Source organism: Rhamphochromis sp. 'chilingali', assembly GCF_963969265.1.
Source record: "Rhamphochromis sp. 'chilingali' genome assembly, chromosome: 20".
NCBI classification, from domain to species: Eukaryota; Metazoa; Chordata; class Actinopteri; order Cichliformes; family Cichlidae; genus Rhamphochromis; species Rhamphochromis sp. 'chilingali'.
Window position 1 is genome coordinate 2,422,417 of NC_137947.1, and position 22,528 is coordinate 2,444,944.

At 39.9% G+C, this 22,528-nt stretch overlaps 2 protein-coding genes across 2 annotated transcripts in view; both read left to right on the plus strand.

Annotated features, from left to right (window-relative positions):
- LOC308388765 (uncharacterized protein) overlaps positions 1-19,889 on the plus strand; it is a gene marked incomplete at its 5' end in the record, with an annotated part of 223,159 nt that extends 203,270 nt beyond the window's left edge. Inside the window, 5 exons of the mRNA XM_080869659.1 lie at positions 14,658-14,843; positions 15,478-15,556; positions 17,988-18,102; positions 19,449-19,583; positions 19,769-19,889. Coding sequence (XP_080725785.1) covers positions 14,658-14,843; positions 15,478-15,556; positions 17,988-18,102; positions 19,449-19,560 — 492 coding nt within the window. The 3' untranslated portion in view covers positions 19,561-19,583; positions 19,769-19,889. The remainder of the gene's footprint in view (positions 1-14,657; positions 14,844-15,477; positions 15,557-17,987; positions 18,103-19,448; positions 19,584-19,768) is intronic.
- On the plus strand, positions 19,769-22,329 carry LOC308387960 (tonsoku-like protein). Its single transcript, XM_080868375.1, has 6 exons — positions 19,769-19,889; positions 20,430-20,536; positions 20,670-20,826; positions 21,475-21,786; positions 21,973-22,137; positions 22,236-22,329. Exons 2-5 carry the CDS (start codon positions 20,457-20,459, stop codon positions 22,120-22,122), a joined length of 699 nt encoding a protein of 232 aa, XP_080724501.1. The 5' UTR covers positions 19,769-19,889; positions 20,430-20,456; the 3' UTR covers positions 22,123-22,137; positions 22,236-22,329.
- The last annotated feature ends 199 nt before the right edge of the window (positions 22,330-22,528 follow it).

Here is a 22,528-nt window from a genome sequence, read left to right on the forward strand (position 1 = left end):
TTCTTCTGGCAGTCTTTCTTTCTGTTGCTCTCTCTCTTGAAGGAGGTCTTTATTTTGGACCAATGTTTGTTCCAACTCTGCCTTCACCATTCTGTACTTTTCCTGCATGCCTTGGAGCTCGCGCTGCAGGTCTTTTTGCTTTGTGTCCTGTTGTTCCTTCTGTTGGAGGACTTCTTTATTTTTTTCTTCAGCTTCATCAAGCTTTCTTTGGAGCAGGTGATTCATTTGGTCCATGTATTGCAGATCCCACTCCATTTTATCAATCGTCGCTTTCCTGCCTTGAAGCTGCTCGGACATTTCTTTAACTTCAGCGCTCTTTTTCTTGTTTTCTTTGATGAGGGATACAATCTGCTCTCTGGCTTGAGCAAACTTGATCCCCCAGCCCTCATTAATAATGTTGATGTCGGGCTGGCGCTGTAGTGTTTCTTCCAGGTGTTTGTTTTGTGCTTCCATCTGTAAGCACTTCTTCTCCAGGTGACGTTTTTCTTCTTCAATTTGTCGAATTTTGTTCTGGAGATGGTTGTTTTCATTCCTACTCTCCTGTAATGCCCTTTGGATGGATAAGAGGCCATTTGGAGAAATTGGCCGGCCACGCGTGGAAGGAGAGGCGGCGAAATCTTTTTGTCTCGGTTGCCGTAATCTTGGATACATGTTGGCGTTTGTATCCGATGACTCTGAGAGGTTTCCAAATTTTTCTGTAGTCAACGTTTGAAGGCTGCAAACACAAAGGCTGCGAAGAAACGAACTGAAAATTGCTGTTTCTCACCCCTATTTATAGAAAAACTTCAAAGGATCCTTGTGACATCCTTGTGACATCCTTGTGACATCATCACTCCTAAGCCAATCAGATTGTCACATGACATTTTGGAATGTGGAATGGGGATATGTTTTTTTTTAAACAGTTTTCAAATGTAACTTAATATTTAAGTGTTTCTTACTTGACCCGCTTAGTCGATTAAAAAGTTAATTGCCACGAACACCCCTAATGTTATATAACAGACCACAGAAAAAAGACAGGTTTTTTTCTACGTGACAGAGCTATAATAAATGTTTTGTTTTTTTAATTATCCTACTTTTTCTAAAAGGGAACATTATTTAAAGAATATGTATTTAATTAAAAACTCTGTATTCATCTAAAGGGTATACCAAGAAGGGTGAGCTTCCTGCTTGAAAAGGAAATGACCAAAATAAATGTATTTCTCTGCAATTACAAACTCTGTGTAAACAGTCTTGGTGTCAAAATAAAGCTAACACTGGTGAGATGTCATCAGAGCTGTAAATATTACTGCAGATGTTACTATGTCAAAGTTACTGTGACTCAAACATAGAAAAAATGATTTTTTATTTCCCTCACCTAATTTTTAAAAGTATTTTATAGCATATAACACGTTTGAAAATATGCTTTGGTTCACATTTAACTCCAGAAAATCATAAATCAAAATAGGGATATTACCTGTCCACAGATTCATGGTGCAGTAACTGCTCTTTTAACTGTCTGGTGTCTTTGCTTTGTTTGGTGTTTGTAGACATGGTTTACATGAGTTTTTAGCTGAGATTCAGAGGTTTCTGTGGACACTACTCATGTCAGCACTTATATTTCTGACCTCGTGTTATAATCGATTAAACGTGGTCTCCTCTCTTTTGCCCCCATTTTTGATGTTGTGGGTGCAAATGATCAGGCGTGACATTCTCATAATAAATCAGATAAAATACTGCAAAGAATTAATCCTGCATTTGTGTGATTGAAATGTGTGTGCAGTGACACTGTTTTAAAGATTTGGCCTAAATAATTCTGGAGTGAATGAGCCTAAACATGATGACCGGACTAATGACACCATATCACCTGTGACACTCACACACGCACGTATGACTTTGCCAGTTTCAGCTGAAACAATTTCAGTGTTTCAAACCATGTTCCAGAGTTTTTAGTTCACCGTTCATGAGGTTTCAAGAAGAAAATGAAAGACAGATCTGAATGTTTGAAAGTGTTTTGGAAAAACTCTGTAAAGATTAGATGAACAATACTCAAAGGATAAATTCAACTGTTTTATTTTGTTAGATAAGTTGAAAAAAAAGTTAAACAAGCAAGTAAATAACGAAACAAGGTTAAATGAAGTAAGAGCAAAAAGTTAACAAGTAAATAACGAAACAAGGTTAAATGAGGTAAGAGCAAAAAGTTAACAAGTAAATAACGAAACAAGGTTAAATGAGGTAAGAGCAAAAAGTTAACAAGTAAATAACGAAACAAGGTTAAATGAGGTAAGAGCAAAAAGTTAACAAGTAAATAAAGAAACAAGGTTAAATGAAGTAAGAGCAAAAAGTTAACAAGTAAATAACGAAACAAGGTTAAATGAGGTAAGAGCAAAAAGTTAACAAGTAAATAAAGAAACAAGGTAGAGGAGAGAAAACCCCAACAATCCCCTCTGAGCAAGCACTAGGCGACAGTGGGGAGGAAAAACTGCCTTTAAACGGGCAGAAACCTCCGGCAGAACCAGGCTCAGGAGGGGGCAGTCAACTGCCGGGACTGGTTGGGGGGGTGAACAGAGGTGGAGCAAGACGAGGCTACATCAGTTGAAGAAGCAGTATTGTCCCTCTACCGGAAAAAGCTGAAGAATCTTTTCTTCTTTTTCATGGACTTTTCCACGAGCGCCTTTTTGTCCAGGATGAGGGTTCTCAACTCATCGATGGTTTCTGTGTTTTGCCTCTCTAGTTTCTTGCATGTTTGTTCCACCTGTTCTAATGTTGCTTGTGTTTCTTCAAGCTTTTCTTTGAGGTCTTTGGATGTTGCCTCCTGTGTCAGCTTTGCCTTCTGCAGGTCTGCATTTCTCACTTGATCTTCTTTGTGCAGGCCTTCTAGCTGCTCATTTCTTTTCTGGATATCGCGGAGCGTACACTGCAGGTCCTCATGCGTTTTGTCTTGTTTTTGCTTTTGGGCCTGCATTTCTGTGTTTTCCCGCTTCAAGTTGTTGAATTCCAACAATATCCCCTTAATGAGCTCTGAGTTGTTTTTGGCCATGTGATCAATCTTTTTCTGCATGTGTGAGCATCGTTTTTCTAGTGTTTCCTTTTCTCCCTCCAGCTCACTTGTTTTGACCTTCAGTTCATCACAGAATCCTTGCAACTTTTGATTTTTACTCTCAAAGTCCTTGATAATGCACTTTTCTTCTGGCAGTCTTTCTTTCTGTTGCTCTCTCTCTTGAAGGAGGTCTTTATTTTGGACCAATGTTTGTTCCAACTCTGCCTTCACCATTCTGTACTTTTCCTGCATGCCTTGGAGCTCGCGCTGCAGGTCTTTTTGCTTTGTGTCCTGTTGTTCCTTCTGTTGGAGGACTTCTTTATTTTTTTCTTCAGCTTCATCAAGCTTTCTTTGGAGCAGGTGATTCATTTGGTCCATGTATTGCAGATCCCACTCCATTTGATCAATCGTCGCTTTCCTGCCTTGAAGCTGCTCGGACATTTCTTTAACTTCAGCGCTCTTTTTCTTGTTTTCTTTGATGAGGGATACAATCTGCTCTCTGGCTTGAGCAAACTTGATCCCCCAGCCCTCATTAATAATGTTGATGTCGGGCTGGCGCTGTAGTGTTTCTTCCAGGTGTTTGTTTTGTGCTTCCATCTGTAAGCACTTCTTCTCCAGGTGACGTTTTTCTTCTTCAATTTGTCGAATTTTGTTCTGGAGATGGTTGTTTTCATTCCTACTCTCCTGTAATGCCCTTTGGATGGATAAGAGGCCATTTGGAGAAATTGGCCGGCCACGCGTGGAAGGAGAGGCGGCGAAATCTTTTTGTCTCGGTTGCCGTAATCTTGGATACATGTTGGCGTTTGTATCCGATGACTCTGAGAGGTTTCCAAATTTTTCTGTAGTCAACGTTTGAAGGCTGCAAACACAAAGGCTGCGAAGAAACTAACTGAAAATTGCTGTTTCTCACCCCTATTTATAGAAAAACTTCAAAGGATCCTTGTGACATCCTTGTGACATCCTTGTGACATCATCACTCCTAAGCCAATCAGATTGTCACATGACATTTTGGAATGTGGAATGGGGATATGTTTTTTTTTAAACAGTTTTCAAATGTAACTTAATATTTAAGTGTTTCTTACTTGACCCGCTTAGTCGATTAAAAAGTTAATTGCCACGAACACCCCTAATGTTATATAACAGACCACAGAAAAAAGACAGGTTTTTTTCTACGTGACAGAGCTATAATAAATGTTTTGTTTTTTTAATTATCCTACTTTTTCTAAAAGGGAACATTATTTAAAGAATATGTATTTAATTAAAAACTCTGTATTCATCTAAAGGGTATACCAAGAAGGGTGAGCTTCCTGCTTGAAAAGGAAATGACCAAAATAAATGTATTTCTCTGCAATTACAAACTCTGTGTAAACAGTCTTGGTGTCAAAATAAAGCTAACACTGGTGAGATGTCATCAGAGCTGTAAATATTACTGCAGATGTTACTATGTCAAAGTTACTGTGACTCAAACATAGAAAAAATGATTTTTTATTTCCCTCACCTAATTTTTAAAAGTATTTTATAGCATATAACACGTTTGAAAATATGCTTTGGTTCACATTTAACTCCAGAAAATCATAAATCAAAATAGGGATATTACCTGTCCACAGATTCATGGTGCAGTAACTGCTCTTTTAACTGTCTGGTGTCTTTGCTTTGTTTGGTGTTTGTAGACATGGTTTACATGAGTTTTTAGCTGAGATTCAGAGGTTTCTGTGGACACTACTCATGTCAGCACTTATATTTCTGACCTCGTGTTATAATCGATTAAACGTGGTCTCCTCTCTTTTGCCCCCATTTTTGATGTTGTGGGTGCAAATGATCAGGCGTGACATTCTCATAATAAATCAGATAAAATACTGCAAAGAATTAATCCTGCATTTGTGTGATTGAAATGTGTGTGCAGTGACACTGTTTTAAAGATTTGGCCTAAATAATTCTGGAGTGAATGAGCCTAAACATGATGACCGGACTAATGACACCATATCACCTGTGACACTCACACACGCACGTATGACTTTGCCAGTTTCAGCTGAAACAATTTCAGTGTTTCAAACCATGTTCCAGAGTTTTTAGTTCACCGTTCATGAGGTTTCAAGAAGAAAATGAAAGACAGATCTGAATGTTTGAAAGTGTTTTGGAAAAACTCTGTAAAGATTAGATGAACAATACTCAAAGGATAAATTCAACTGTTTTATTTTGTTAGATAAGTTGAAAAAAAAGTTAAACAAGCAAGTAAATAACGAAACAAGGTTAAATGAAGTAAGAGCAAAAAGTTAACAAGTAAATAACGAAACAAGGTTAAATGAGGTAAGAGCAAAAAGTTAACAAGTAAATAAAGAAACAAGGTTAAATGAGGTAAGAGCAAAAAGTTAACAAGTAAATAACGAAACAAGGTAGAGGAGAGAAAACCCCAACAATCCCCTCTGAGCAAGCACTAGGCGACAGTGGGGAGGAAAAACTGCCTTTAAACGGGCAGAAACCTCCGGCAGAACCAGGCTCAGGAGGGGGCAGTCAACTGCCGGGACTGGTTGGGGGGGTGAACAGAGGTGGAGCAAGACGAGGCTACATCAGTTGAAGAAGCAGTATTGTCCCTCTACCGGAAAAAGCTGAAGAATCTTTTCTTCTTTTTCATGGACTTTTCCACGAGCGCCTTTTTGTCCAGGATGAGGGTTCTCAACTCATCGATGGTTTCTGTGTTTTGCCTCTCTAGTTTCTTGCATGTTTGTTCCACCTGTTCTAATGTTGCTTGTGTTTCTTCAAGCTTTTCTTTGAGGTCTTTGGATGTTGCCTCCTGTGTCAGCTTTGCCTTCTGCAGGTCTGCATTTCTCACTTGATCTTCTTTGTGCAGGCCTTCTAGCTGCTCATTTCTTTTCTGGATATCGCGGAGCGTACACTGCAGGTCCTCATGCGTTTTGTCTTGTTTTTGCTTTTGGGCCTGCATTTCTGTGTTTTCCCGCTTCAAGTTGTTGAATTCCAACAATATCCCCTTAATGAGCTCTGAGTTGTTTTTGGCCATGTGATCAATCTTTTTCTGCATGTGTGAGCATCGTTTTTCTAGTGTTTCCTTTTCTCCCTCCAGCTCACTTGTTTTGACCTTCAGTTCATCACAGAATCCTTGCAACTTTTGATTTTTACTCTCAAAGTCCTTGATAATGCACTTTTCTTCTGGCAGTCTTTCTTTCTGTTGCTCTTTCTCTTGAAGGAGGTCTTTATTTTGGACCAATGTTTGTTCCAACTCTGCCTTCACCATTCTGTACTTTTCCTGCATGCCTTGGAGCTCGCGCTGCAGGTCTTTTTGCTTTGTGTCCTGTTGTTCCTTCTGTTGGAGGACTTCTTTATTTTTTTCTTCAGCTTCATCAAGCTTTCTTTGGAGCAGGTGATTCATTTGGTCCATGTATTGCAGATCCCACTCCATTTGATCAATCGTCGCTTTCCTGCCTTGAAGCTGCTCGGACATTTCTTTAACTTCAGCGCTCTTTTTCTTGTTTTCTTTGATGAGGGATACAATCTGCTCTCTGGCTTGAGCAAACTTGATCCCCCAGCCCTCATTAATAATGTTGATGTCGGGCTGGCGCTGTAGTGTTTCTTCCAGGTGTTTGTTTTGTGCTTCCATCTGTAAGCACTTCTTCTCCAGGTGACGTTTTTCTTCTTCAATTTGTCGAATTTTGTTCTGGAGATGGTTGTTTTCATTCCTACTCTCCTGTAATGCCCTTTGGATGGATAAGAGGCCATTTGGAGAAATTGGCCGGCCACGCGTGGAAGGAGAGGCGGCGAAATCTTTTTGTCTCGGTTGCCGTAATCTTGGATACATGTTGGCGTTTGTATCCGATGACTCTGAGAGGTTTCCAAATTTTTCTGTAGTCAACGTTTGAAGGCTGCAAACACAAAGGCTGCGAAGAAACGAACTGAAAATTGCTGTTTCTCACCCCTATTTATAGAAAAACTTCAAAGGATCCTTGTGACATCCTTGTGACATCCTTGTGACATCATCACTCCTAAGCCAATCAGATTGTCACATGACATTTTGGAATGTGGAATGGGGATATGTTTTTTTTTAAACAGTTTTCAAATGTAACTTAATATTTAAGTGTTTCTTACTTGACCCGCTTAGTCGATTAAAAAGTTAATTGCCACGAACACCCCTAATGTTATATAACAGACCACAGAAAAAAGACAGGTTTTTTTCTACGTGACAGAGCTATAATAAATGTTTTGTTTTTTTAATTATCCTACTTTTTCTAAAAGGGAACATTATTTAAAGAATATGTATTTAATTAAAAACTCTGTATTCATCTAAAGGGTATACCAAGAAGGGTGAGCTTCCTGCTTGAAAAGGAAATGACCAAAATAAATGTATTTCTCTGCAATTACAAACTCTGTGTAAACAGTCTTGGTGTCAAAATAAAGCTAACACTGGTGAGATGTCATCAGAGCTGTAAATATTACTGCAGATGTTACTATGTCAAAGTTACTGTGACTCAAACATAGAAAAAAAGATTTTTTATTTCCCTCACCTAATTTTTAAAAGTATTTTATAGCATATAACACGTTTGAAAATATGCTTTGGTTCACATTTAACTCCAGAAAATCATAAATCAAAATAGGGATATTACCTGTCCACAGATTCATGGTGCAGTAACTGCTCTTTTAACTGTCTGGTGTCTTTGCTTTGTTTGGTGTTTGTAGACATGGTTTACATGAGTTTTTAGCTGAGATTCAGAGGTTTCTGTGGACACTACTCATGTCAGCACTTATATTTCTGACCTCGTGTTATAATCGATTAAACGTGGTCTCCTCTCTTTTGCCCCCATTTTTGATGTTGTGGGTGCAAATGATCAGGCGTGACATTCTCATAATAAATCAGATAAAATACTGCAAAGAATTAATCCTGCATTTGTGTGATTGAAATGTGTGTGCAGTGACACTGTTTTAAAGATTTGGCCTAAATAATTCTGGAGTGAATGAGCCTAAACATGATGACCGGACTAATGACACCATATCACCTGTGACACTCACACACGCACGTATGACTTTGCCAGTTTCAGCTGAAACAATTTCAGTGTTTCAAACCATGTTCCAGAGTTTTTAGTTCACCGTTCATGAGGTTTCAAGAAGAAAATGAAAGACAGATCTGAATGTTTGAAAGTGTTTTGGAAAAACTCTGTAAAGATTAGATGAACAATACTCAAAGGATAAATTCAACTGTTTTATTTTGTTAGATAAGTTGAAAAAAAAGTTAAACAAGCAAGTAAATAACGAAACAAGGTTAAATGAAGTAAGAGCAAAAAGTTAACAAGTAAATAACGAAACAAGGTTAAATGAAGTAAGAGCAAAAAGTTAACAAGTAAATAAAGAAACAAGGTTAAATGAAGTAAGAGCAAAAAGTTAACAAGTAAATAACAAAACAAGGTTAAATGAGGTAAGAGCAAAAAGTTAACAAGTAAATAACGAAACAAGGTAGAGGAGAGAAAACCCCAACAATCCCCTCTGAGCAAGCACTAGGCGACAGTGGGGAGGAAAAACTGCCTTTAAACGGGCAGAAACCTCCGGCAGAACCAGGCTCAGGAGGGGGCAGTCAACTGCCGGGACTGGTTGGGGGGGTGAACAGAGGTGGAGCAAGACGAGGCTACATCAGTTGAAGAAGCAGTATTGTCCCTCTACCGGAAAAAGCTGAAGAATCTTTTCTTCTTTTTCATGGACTTTTCCACGAGCGCCTTTTTGTCCAGGATGAGGGTTCTCAACTCATCGATGGTTTCTGTGTTTTGCCTCTCTAGTTTCTTGCATGTTTGTTCCACCTGTTCTAATGTTGCTTGTGTTTCTTCAAGCTTTTCTTTGAGGTCTTTGGATGTTGCCTCCTGTGTCAGCTTTGCCTTCTGCAGGTCTGCATTTCTCACTTGATCTTCTTTGTGCAGGCCTTCTAGCTGCTCATTTCTTTTCTGGATATCGCGGAGCGTACACTGCAGGTCCTCATGCGTTTTGTCTTGTTTTTGCTTTTGGGCCTGCATTTCTGTGTTTTCCCGCTTCAAGTTGTTGAATTCCAACAATATCCCCTTAATGAGCTCTGAGTTGTTTTTGGCCATGTGATCAATCTTTTTCTGCATGTGTGAGCATCGTTTTTCTAGTGTTTCCTTTTCTCCCTCCAGCTCACTTGTTTTGACCTTCAGTTCATCACAGAATCCTTGCAACTTTTGATTTTTACTCTCAAAGTCCTTGATAATGCACTTTTCTTCTGGCAGTCTTTCTTTCTGTTGCTCTCTCTCTTGAAGGAGGTCTTTATTTTGGACCAATGTTTGTTCCAACTCTGCCTTCACCATTCTGTACTTTTCCTGCATGCCTTGGAGCTCGCGCTGCAGGTCTTTTTGCTTTGTGTCCTGTTGTTCCTTCTGTTGGAGGACTTCTTTATTTTTTTCTTCAGCTTCATCAAGCTTTCTTTGGAGCAGGTGATTCATTTGGTCCATGTATTGCAGATCCCACTCCATTTGATCAATCGTCGCTTTCCTGCCTTGAAGCTGCTCGGACATTTCTTTAACTTCAGCGCTCTTTTTCTTGTTTTCTTTGATGAGGGATACAATCTGCTCTCTGGCTTGAGCAAACTTGATCCCCCAGCCCTCATTAATAATGTTGATGTCGGGCTGGCGCTGTAGTGTTTCTTCCAGGTGTTTGTTTTGTGCTTCCATCTGTAAGCACTTCTTCTCCAGGTGACGTTTTTCTTCTTCAATTTGTCGAATTTTGTTCTGGAGATGGTTGTTTTCATTCCTACTCTCCTGTAATGCCCTTTGGATGGATAAGAGGCCATTTGGAGAAATTGGCCGGCCACGCGTGGAAGGAGAGGCGGCGAAATCTTTTTGTCTCGGTTGCCGTAATCTTGGATACATGTTGGCGTTTGTATCCGATGACTCTGAGAGGTTTCCAAATTTTTCTGTAGTCAACGTTTGAAGGCTGCAAACACAAAGGCTGCGAAGAAACGAACTGAAAATTGCTGTTTCTCACCCCTATTTATAGAAAAACTTCAAAGGATCCTTGTGACATCCTTGTGACATCCTTGTGACATCATCACTCCTAAGCCAATCAGATTGTCACATGACATTTTGGAATGTGGAATGGGGATATGTTTTTTTTTAAACAGTTTTCAAATGTAACTTAATATTTAAGTGTTTCTTACTTGACCCGCTTAGTCGATTAAAAAGTTAATTGCCACGAACACCCCTAATGTTATATAACAGACCACAGAAAAAAGACAGGTTTTTTTCTACGTGACAGAGCTATAATAAATGTTTTGTTTTTTTAATTATCCTACTTTTTCTAAAAGGGAACATTATTTAAAGAATATGTATTTAATTAAAAACTCTGTATTCATCTAAAGGGTATACCAAGAAGGGTGAGCTTCCTGCTTGAAAAGGAAATGACCAAAATAAATGTATTTCTCTGCAATTACAAACTCTGTGTAAACAGTCTTGGTGTCAAAATAAAGCTAACACTGGTGAGATGTCATCAGAGCTGTAAATATTACTGCAGATGTTACTATGTCAAAGTTACTGTGACTCAAACATAGAAAAAATGATTTTTTATTTCCCTCACCTAATTTTTAAAAGTATTTTATAGCATATAACACGTTTGAAAATATGCTTTGGTTCACATTTAACTCCAGAAAATCATAAATCAAAATAGGGATATTACCTGTCCACAGATTCATGGTGCAGTAACTGCTCTTTTAACTGTCTGGTGTCTTTGCTTTGTTTGGTGTTTGTAGACATGGTTTACATGAGTTTTTAGCTGAGATTCAGAGGTTTCTGTGGACACTACTCATGTCAGCACTTATATTTCTGACCTCGTGTTATAATCGATTAAACGTGGTCTCCTCTCTTTTGCCCCCATTTTTGATGTTGTGGGTGCAAATGATCAGGCGTGACATTCTCATAATAAATCAGATAAAATACTGCAAAGAATTAATCCTGCATTTGTGTGATTGAAATGTGTGTGCAGTGACACTGTTTTAAAGATTTGGCCTAAATAATTCTGGAGTGAATGAGCCTAAACATGATGACCGGACTAATGACACCATATCACCTGTGACACTCACACACGCACGTATGACTTTGCCAGTTTCAGCTGAAACAATTTCAGTGTTTAGAACCATGTTCCAGAGTTTTTAGTTCACCGTTCATGAGGTTTCAAGAAGAAAATGAAAGACAGATCTGAATGTTTGAAAGTGTTTTGGAAAAACTCTGTAAAGATTAGATGAACAATACTCAAAGGATAAATTCAACTGTTTTATTTTGTTAGATAAGTTGAAAAAAAAGTTAAACAAGCAAGTAAATAACGAAACAAGGTTAAATGAAGTAAGAGCAAAAAGTTAACAAGTAAATAACGAAACAAGGTTAAATGAGGTAAGAGCAAAAAGTTAACAAGTAAATAAAGAAACAAGGTTAAATGAAGTAAGAGCAAAAAGTTAACAAGTAAATAAAGAAACAAGGTTAAATGAAGTAAGAGCAAAAAGTTAACAAGTAAATAACGAAACAAGGTTAAATGAGGTAAGAGCAAAAAGTTAACAAGTAAATAACGAAACAAGGTTAAATGAGGTAAGAGCAAAAAGTTAACAAGTAAATAACGAAACAAGGTTAAATGAGGTAAGAGCAAAAAGTTAACAAGTAAATAACGAAACAAGGTAGAGGAGAGAAAACCCCAACAATCCCCTCTGAGCAAGCACTAGGCGACAGTGGGGAGGAAAAACTGCCTTTAAACGGGCAGAAACCTCCGGCAGAACCAGGCTCAGGAGGGGGCAGTCAACTGCCGGGACTGGTTGGGGGGGTGAACAGAGGTGGAGCAAGACGAGGCTACATCAGTTGAAGAAGCAGTATTGTCCCTCTACCGGAAAAAGCTGAAGAATCTTTTCTTCTTTTTCATGGACTTTTCCACGAGCGCCTTTTTGTCCAGGATGAGGGTTCTCAACTCATCGATGGTTTCTGTGTTTTGCCTCTCTAGTTTCTTGCATGTTTGTTCCACCTGTTCTAATGTTGCTTGTGTTTCTTCAAGCTTTTCTTTGAGGTCTTTGGATGTTGCCTCCTGTGTCAGCTTTGCCTTCTGCAGGTCTGCATTTCTCACTTGATCTTCTTTGTGCAGGCCTTCTAGCTGCTCATTTCTTTTCTGGATATCGCGGAGCGTACACTGCAGGTCCTCATGCGTTTTGTCTTGTTTTTGCTTTTGGGCCTGCATTTCTGTGTTTTCCCGCTTCAAGTTGTTGAATTCCAACAATATCCCCTTAATGAGCTCTGAGTTGTTTTTGGCCATGTGATCAATCTTTTTCTGCATGTGTGAGCATCGTTTTTCTAGTGTTTCCTTTTCTCCCTCCAGCTCACTTGTTTTGACCTTCAGTTCATCACAGAATCCTTGCAACTTTTGATTTTTACTCTCAAAGTCCTTGATAATGCACTTTTCTTCTGGCAGTCTTTCTTTCTGTTGCTCTTTCTCTTGAAGGAGGTCTTTATTTTGGACCAATGTTTGTTCCAACTCTGCCTTCACCATTCTGTACTTTTCCTGCATGCCTTGGAGCTCGCGCTGCAGGTCTTTTTGCTTTGTGTCCTGTTGTTCCTTCTGTTGGAGGACTTCTTTATTTTTTTCTTCAGCTTCATCAAGCTTTCTTTGGAGCAGGTGATTCATTTGGTCCATGTATTGCAGATCCCACTCCATTTGATCAATCGTCGCTTTCCTGCCTTGAAGCTGCTCGGACATTTCTTTAACTTCAGCGCTCTTTTTCTTGTTTTCTTTGATGAGGGATACAATCTGCTCTCTGGCTTGAGCAAACTTGATCCCCCAGCCCTCATTAATAATGTTGATGTCGGGCTGGCGCTGTAGTGTTTCTTCCAGGTGTTTGTTTTGTGCTTCCATCTGTAAGCACTTCTTCTCCAGGTGACGTTTTTCTTCTTCAATTTGTCGAATTTTGTTCTGGAGATGGTTGTTTTCATTCCTACTCTCCTGTAATGCCCTTTGGATGGATAAGAGGCCATTTGGAGAAATTGGCCGGCCACGCGTGGAAGGAGAGGCGGCGAAATCTTTTTGTCTCGGTTGCCGTAATCTTGGATACATGTTGGCGTTTGTATCCGATGACTCTGAGAGGTTTCCAAATTTTTCTGTAGTCAACGTTTGAAGGCTGCAAACACAAAGGCTGCGAAGAAACGAACTGAAAATTGCTGTTTCTCACCCCTATTTATAGAAAAACTTCAAAGGATCCTTGTGACATCCTTGTGACATCCTTGTGACATCATCGCTCCTAAGCCAATCAGATTGTCACATGACATTTTGGAATGTGGAATGGGGATATGTTTTTTTTTAAACAGTTTTCAAATGTAACTTAATATTTAAGTGTTTCTTACTTGACCCGCTTAGTCGATTAAAAAGTTAATTGCCACGAACACCCCTAATGTTATATAACAGACCACAGAAAAAAGACAGGTTTTTTTCTACGTGACAGAGCTATAATAAATGTTTTGTTTTTTTTAATTATCCTACTTTTTCTAAAAGGGAACATTATTTAAAGAATATGTATTTAATTAAAAACTCTGTATTCATCTAAAGGGTATACCAAGAAGGGTGAGCTTCCTGCTTGAAAAGGAAATGACCAAAATAAATGTATTTCTCTGCAATTACAAACTCTGTGTAAACAGTCTTGGTGTCAAAATAAAGCTAACACTGGTGAGATGTCATCAGAGCTGTAAATATTACTGCAGATGTTACTATGTCAAAGTTACTGTGACTCAAACATAGAAAAAATGATTTTTTATTTCCCTCACCTAATTTTTAAAAGTATTTTATAGCATATAACACGTTTGAAAATATGCTTCAGTTCACATTTAACTCCAGAAAATCATAAATCAAAATATGGATATTACCTGTCCACAGATTCATGGTGCAGTAACTGCTCTTTTAACTGTCTGGTGTCTTTGCTTTGTTTGGTGTTTGTAGACATGGTTTACATGAGTTTTTAGCTGAGATTCAGAGGTTTCTGTGGACACTACTCATGTCAGCACTTATATTTCTGACCTCGTGTTATAATCGATTAAACGTGGTCTCCTCCCTTTTCCCCCCATTTCTCTGGGCATGTGTGCTTAACTAGTTAAAATAACAAACATCTGTCTCCTATTTATGTGTCACAAAAATTATTAATTATTATTAATGATTAAAGACTTATTAATTTGTGCAGTTTTCTTGTTTTGTGTGGTTGTTGTTTTTTGTCAAGTGGAGATTGAATATCTTTAAGTTGATTTGTTCACATTTGCACATCTTTCTGTTTTAAGAGAAATATGTGTTTTGAGTTTGTACACTATATGCATATAAATCAACCATTTCCTTTTTCAGTGTTTTCGTGTGGTGCATTTTTCTCTGTTTTAACAAAAGGAGAACAAAGGACTTTTAAGTCGACCTAAGATGATTTGTTTCAATTTTTACATGGTCTTATTGAGGTAATGCAAATTGAAACATTCATTCTTTTTTTGGTAATGTACTGGAAAAGCTTGATAATGGACTTTGAAAGTGCGTAAAAATTACTTAAATTTGAAAAATGCGTCTGAACCATGCATACGGTATATTTACCTCACAGGTTTTTGCTGTTTCTGTTTATTAAAACCAAGAATCTTCTTTTTGCCAGGTTGATCATGTAGATAAGAGTGGCCAGTGTGCTCTGGTCCATGCTGCCCTACGAGGACACCTTGAGATTATCCAGTACCTGCTGGAGCTAGAATGGAGTGCTGAGGGGCAGCAGCAGGACTGCTCTCTGAAGAGCAAAGCTCTGCAGCAGGCTTTGATTGCAGCCTCGAGCATGGGGCACACAGAGGTCTGACTGACACACATGCATGTATTTTACCAGATCCATAGACATAAATGCCCTTTTTTTGTACTGTTTCTCGCTACAAAAGAAAGAAAACATGGATGTACAAAAAACATACTTTAAGCCACACAGGATCCTGGTTTTTCCAGTTTTAATAGTGAGACAAGACCTTTTCTTTCTTGCATGGTTTCACAACAGCCTTCACAAAGAATTTCTGATTTATTTTTTTTTAAAGATCAGAAGGAACTATAGATATATAAAATAAAAATGAGCACACAGCGTTCTCTGTGAATATGACTCAAAGCCAGAAGTACTGTTCAGAATTGCATGTAGATTCACAATCGATAACAGTGCAGCGCCTTCAGCTGCCCCGGTGAGACGTAGACTCAAGGTTTAGTTTGGCTCCCTCGTTAGCTGGAATTGGCTCCCAAGGCCTGGATTAGAATAACATAACTGGGCCAAGTGAAGTCAACCTGCATGCAGAAAAGACCCTTTTAAAGTTCAACTATTTGAATGCGTGTTTTTGTTAATGTTTTTTAAGATTAGCATTTTGTATACTGTAACCTCTCAAAGGTTTATTTGATTTTTTTTTTTTTCTGCTGAAACAGCATGTCATTAATCTAAGTTTCTTTTTTGGCAGGTTGTGAGAGGCTTGCTGGCGTTGAATAATGAGCACGCTGTGCAAATTGATAGTCATGACACACTGTGGGGAGAGACAGGTATGTTCTCATCAATCTTTTTGCATTACACGGCTCTTTTGTACTATCACCAGCTGTTTTTGCATTCTGAACCACACTGCTGTAATTGAATGCTGCAGTGGAAAGTCCTGTATCTGTGCTCTCCACAGTAATGCTCTCTGTTTGATGCAGAGGTCGCTCAACCCAAATGTGGGTGCATTTTAATGGCTGTTGTAAGTCCTCCTGTGCTGTACTTTCTGGTAAAAGCATTACTTACTCTTGTCGTGTAGCTTTCTGCTTGGAATTCAGTCCACACAGTATTTTCCTTTTTTTTTTGAAAAATTGTCCCACTGAATTTTAGGAACAGTATTGCCTCGGTGCTTTATGTTAAAATAACAGCGTCGACTCCACAGTTGGTTTTATACGCTGCAAGTCCCACTCAGATTTAGAATGAGTAGTAGTTCCTGTTTTGTTTTTCCTGAAAGGATTATTTTGGACTTTTTAAAAGTTTGTCCTTCCCTCTGTGGGACAGTTTGTTTTCATTTGAAAGTGATTGAGGAGTCAAAGCAAAAAGCCATGTGGTGCTGCAGGAAACGGCATGAAGTCGGAAAAGCAGAAGGTGGCTGTCAGATTTAAGACGGGTTACTTGAAGGTTGTCTGACAGAAATGATACAGCAGACTGCAAGGCTGCATTGGCCGGGAAGCGTTCATGCATCATAATTTTTAGCCATTAAAGCATTACTACTTTGTCTTTAATGCAGTATTTTAACGGTAACTCATTACTTTTGCTGAACTCAGTAATCGCATTAGAGTGAGTACTTAATCATGTTATTACTTGTGTTCCACGAGTCTTCAATCTGAATAATGGCAGGGAAAAAAATCATTAAACATACAATTTCATCACGTGCACAGCATGGTAAATGGCCTGTATTTATATAGCGCTTTACTAGTCCTTAAGGACCCCAAAGCGCTTTACATATCCAGTCATCCACACATTCACACACTGGTGATGGCAAGCTACATTGTAGCCACAGCCACCCTGGGGCGCACTGACAGAGGCACTGACAGCAACCACCTGACGCCATTTTTAAAATACGAGACGAAACAGATTGTCTTCAGTTTTTAAGTGTTTGACTTTTTTCGAATGTCTATAATCTGTGATGGAGAAAGGGAAAATTTTATGTACTACATAAGATTTCTATTTTATGTCACAGTGCAGAGATCCAGATGTTCAATACAGATGGTTAAAAAGCACAGCTATGCTTTATTTTTCATTGATCCTAGTAATACTTGTGATGCATTATGTAAGAATGAGACACATGTGGTGTTAGAGCTTCAATATTCCTCACAATCATTAGTGCAGGTTGTGTTAAAACATTGGCCACATTTTTGTCATCATCATTATGAACATCTGCCCTGAGAGTCAAGTGTCCAGATAGCATTAGACAACAGTATTAGTTGTCGCTGCAGTCATAGTAGAATATGTATAAAGAAGAATTCTCTTTGTGTGTCTCTCAACTCTAACCCAGCAGGATTTAGCATTCAAAGTTGGCTGCTTTAAGAATGTAGGTCAGCTTCTTAGTGGAGAGGTTGTCCAAAGTGTGGCTAACTGCTGCTTGTTCTCTGTTAAATGACTGCTTCAGATGATTTTGCAGTGCTGGCCTGGGACAAAGATCTTTCCCTCTGAAATATAGATTAGATCTGCTTGGAGCAAAGTAAAATCCAATAGTACACGTGGCTTTCCAGTATTTGACTTTCAGCTCTTTTTAACAAAGTGGATGTTTAATCATTGCTATCACCTCACCTCTTCCTTCTAAAGTAATAACATAGTGGGTCACAGGTGGCAGTAGTCAGAGCTGTGGCTCCGCTGACCTGAAACACAGTGAGTCTTAACCCCTTGACATGACCTTGAATTAACATATTTTTGCACCCACCTGGCACTCATTAAAACTGTGATCCTGGCTCATCTGTATTCAAGGGGATTAAATCAGTAAACAACAGTAAACACAGTTATGACCACAATGTAGATTTGTCTGCACTCAGTCATGCTTGGGGGGGGGGGGGAAAAATGAATAAAAAAAGCTGGAATTTTGCTGCAGACATAAATTGAATATTTAGTGGTGGAGTGGCTGCACTGTCTAGAAATGACTAGATACAAACACCAGAAATTATTAGCGATGAAGCAATATTTGAAATCCCTTTGCTGCTATTCAGCTGCAGGTTTATTAATCCAATTGTTGTGCTGTGATGCAGAGAAGATGGAAAGCGAAAAAGAAAATTCAGAAATATCCCCTTGAAAACCAGCCTTTTGTCGTTGCCTCAGAAACGCTCCTCTCATAACGATGTGTGAAATGTTATAGCGTGTTTAAAATTCATCGGAGTATTACATCTCACTGCAAATAGACCTGCTGTCTCTTGTGTTTAAATAGAAGAAGATTTGATTGTACATCTGTGCAAACTCTATCTTTTAAAGTGTTAGTGACGTCACACCTATGCGCCACTGCCCTCTGTGGAGAATGGGAGAAATGTGCTTGCACCTCAACCTATGGACTCAGACGGACATTCAATCATCATCTTCCTCACTCAAGGTAACCTTATGGCTTGTAGGAACACTGCACGTGTATGATAAGACTGTAGCCGTTCAACCGGCCCTCGTAAGGTTGCTGAAGACAGTGAACACCGTGGAATTCTCAGTATCACTGTGGCCCTGGGTTTTTCCACTGTCCTGCTAAGTGCTTATGTAATTGTAACCAACATAGGAGAGAGACGTAACATCGTGGAAGAGACATAAAGTGAGTAAAAACGATCTAAATGCATTTAGAATATATTTAGAACTACAAATTACACTTTTCTTAGCAATTATTGTTTTTTATGTCAAGCTTCAAGCTAGCTTCTTTATTGGGGCTTGGGACCAGCAAAAGTGACCCGAAATTTGGTCTTTAAGTCTGGTCATTAGCGTGTCTGGACCCAAACTACACTGCAGGTCCCAAAGTCAAATGATCACTTGAGAGTTAAAAATCTGTCTGAAGTTAGAAGTTAGCAGAGAGTTAGCTCACTAGTTTCCGTCTAAATATAATATACCAGGTTCTGACTGAGGGATTTCTAAAACAAATTAAAAGGCACAGCTCTGCTATCACTTCTGACATACATGAAGACAGGAAAGTAAGCAGCAGTGATGTTTGTAGGGTTACTGAAGTTTGGCTAGCTGGTATATAGTGATGTGCTATGTGACTAGCGAAACAGCTATGTTAGCATAACATTAACACAGTGATGAAGGGGAACTTTTTTCCACTGGATAAGAGTTAAGGTGAGGGTTCCCGATGGTTAGGGACAAATGCAGTGGCATGGCAGGATGCTGTAAACGGACCAAACTTCAGTCAAGAGAACAACTGAGATAATCCATCCACATACAGGTTAGTCATTAATGTGCTGCTGCATTGCCTGGGCTGTAGTTACATGGTAAGGTTTTAAAAACTGAGCTTTAAAATGAATAGTTGTAATAAAAACTGAGAGAGGCCGACAGTGATCGCTTACTTTTTGTAAGGGGCTTGTTGAGATTAAATAGAACAAGTTACAAAGCATTAAAACATGTTAAAAACACAACAGCCTTATTAAACGCAGAGTAGTTTGGGCCCAGAAGTAGGATTGATCACGTCATCACTTAAAGACCGGATAGACACATGGTGGAGTTACTTTGTTGTGTTTGTGTGTGTTTTTAAGTAGTTTTAAACTTTGTGATCCACAACAGGTAACAGTAAAAGATGAACATTTTTAAGCATAATGCTGTTACCAAACTACATTAATGGCCCAAAAACAGACCATAGAAAAAACCGTGGCTATGTGAAAAAAAATGATGACAACTAGTCCTAATTCAGGCTAATTGTTTTTTTGTTTTTTTGTTTTGTTTTTTTCCGACATCCCTCCACACACACAGGCTGTGCTGGCTCACAGAAAGAGTGGGTCATCAACATTATCAGGCAGCTGGTGTTCATAGCAAGCCTCACCAGACAGCTTCAGTCCATATCGGATGTACAGGATGGAGTTAAGGCTCTGCAAGGACATCTGATTTGTAAGTTTGCTTTTTACCACACTCATCTGGGCCAAGAGTAGAGGAAACTGCCTTATCTTCTGCAGCTGGAATTCAAAACAAGTATTTGAACTCGGACACGGCCTGCAGATTAGACTGGGTTTGTTTGGTTTTTCTTTTTCGTGCTTTTCCCACTTTTCTAGCTTGTTGTGCCCTTTTTCTTTCAGGATCTGCAGTTTCCTCCCTGTCCAGTAGAGGCCTCTCTCAGAGAAAGAACAGCTTGGGGATGCAGATGATGACGATTGGAGATCAGACACACCGCCCCCACCTCTCCTTATCCATGCTTAGGTCAGAAGTGGAATGCTCTTTTGCTGTTTGTTAGTTACGGATGGAGTAACACTAACTAAGGAAATACACACAACACAGTGATTGTGAATAAGTCACTCCAAGTGTGAAAAGGTGATAGTCAGAGTGAGACTACACATGAATTATTCAGGAAATGCACACTCAGTGAGAGAATAACTATAATTCAGTGTCACTAGGGGATATAACTTGAAGATGATGTGTCTTCATTTCTGATTCATTTTGAACAGTGATGAATGTGGAAGTAAATGAGCGCGAGCTGATCAAAACGGGCTGTTTTTACATATTTCTGCAGCCTGGATGCCGTGGGCTTTGTCCACGAGTAAAAGATGACATCGCCCATTTCGGATCTTATATATAGTTATACCTTGGTGTTTTGTAGCATCACCTGACAAACTTTTACTTTCCTGATGTTTAGACTTTCTGATCCCTCCACAGACTCTGCTTTGTCTTTCTACAAAGAGTTGACGACATTAAATACAGATGTTTTAACAGTGCTTGAATGTTTTATTTTGTTTACTCTAGCCTCCAACTCAAACTTTGGTTGCTCCTATGCCCACGTCACTTCCTCCACCAATCAGAATGAGGGTCCGGGTTCAGGAAGACGTCTTCCTGATCCCAGTTCCACAAAGGTCGGTGAAAAGTTTTAAGTTTGAGCAGTACATAAAAATAAATCCCAATCTGATTGGTATAGTGTTTTTTTTGTTGTTGTTTTGTTTTGTTTTTAATTTCTGTTTAATCGCCGGTCATTGCTCTGCATCCCAGTGAGGCCAACTCCTGCTCTGTGTCGTGGCTGTGTGAGCAGGCAGCTCAGCGTTACTACCAGAAATGTGGCCTCCTGCCTCGTCTCTCTCTGCAGAAAGAAGGCGCTCTGCTCTCCCCGCAGGACCAGCTACTGGCCGTCCTGCACACAAATGAAGAGGTGAGGTTGGATTAAAAAAAAAAAAAACCCCACAGTGACAAGAGGACAGCTATGACTGTGAAACAGCTTGCATGTCAGCCAGTGAGCATACTCCTTTTCTTAGGCAAAGTATGGCCCAAATTCATAAAATAGACTTTCTCATAGACACAGAGGTCTTTTCATTAAATCACTGATAGAAGGAATGGAGGTTCTAGGTCCTTCCACAATGACTTCATCTTTCTTACCCAGATGAGGCGTGCAGGTTTTAGACTGTATGATTCTGGTAAGAAGGTGAAGGGCTGATTATGTTAACAAGCTGCCTGAGAAACTACAATCTGAGAAACTGTAAAGATTAGAACCATTTCTATTACCAGACTGGATGCTGACTTGCTTTTGGAGCCAGCTTCCAGAAGACACTGAAGGAATCACAGTTTTTGGGATTGAATCCTTGGCTTCACTTTCCCGCACCAGTGCAGGATAACTGATGGGTTTGTGTTGTGGGTTCTGGCTGACGTTTGCTCGTGGGGATCTCCCTCCTCTCCCTGAGCAATACAAGAAGGCCTGTCAAAGTCTAGCAGTGGGTGAGCAACACAGAGGAAATGCATTATAAAACGGACACATGTGCATTCTTGTATTCTGTTATGAAGTACCATCTCTTTCTACCTGTAGATGAGAACAAGCGTGTCTCCCGGCTATGTGAGGTTCGGGACCGGGGTTCCTCCGTGTCAGGACTCCAAATGTCTCGGTTTGGCCACCTCTTCCCTCAGCCCGCTCCTCCGTGCCCTAAAACTTCAGGCCAGCCTCACGGAGCTGCGAATTTCTGGAAACCGTATGTCTGACGACCTTCTCCCTGAGCTGATTGCCACAACGCTCACCATGCCTCGTCTGCAGCTGCTGGACATTTCTGCCAACTGCATTACAGGGGACAGCCTGGAGAAGGCTGTAAATGCTTTAAAGGGACAGAGTGCACCTGCATTCCCGGTAAGGGCCTCAGCTAGCCAATAGTGGCAGCTCCAGGTTTACCATCTAACCTGTATTTAAGTACCTCTGGTCTTAATAACTACCTTAGATCTTAATAACAAGCTAACCTGATTCATATCAATGATATCTGTCAGAGAGAATTGGCTCTCGTGATCATTTGCTTTTTCTGCTCGTTTCCACTCAAAGTGCCTGGAGGAGCTGGACCTCAGTATGAACCCACTGGGGGACGGCGTGTCTGAGTCTCTGTCCTGTCTGCTGTCCTGCTGCCCTGTGCTAGCCAAGCGGTCTCTGCAGGTCTCACTGCTCATTTCCTTCAGCAGCATCGACTGCTGCTAGCCAGCGCGCTCACAGGTGACTCTCTAACAAGCAGCTGACTGAAGCCTTAAGCTTCACTGAACTCCCACCCATAAGCAAAACTGCAACTAACTTTACATCTTCTGAACGTTCAGGCACAGGCCATTTGAAAGCAGTGTGCCTGTCCCTCAATCCCCTGGGCTCCACCGACTTTGAGCTGGTGTTAAAGACTCTGCCCCTCCACTGCCTCCCACACGTGGACCTGTCAGCTGTCTGCAGAGGGCCTGCTGATTACCCGGCACTGGAACACCTCGCCAAAGTCCTGTCACAGGTGTGCACGCAAAAATCATGCAATGTCATTTATTGTCGAAAGATATAATTGTGCAATCAGGTTAAGACTTTTGTGTTTTTGCAGGACGAGTGCTCTCTGACCCACCTCAGCCTGGCT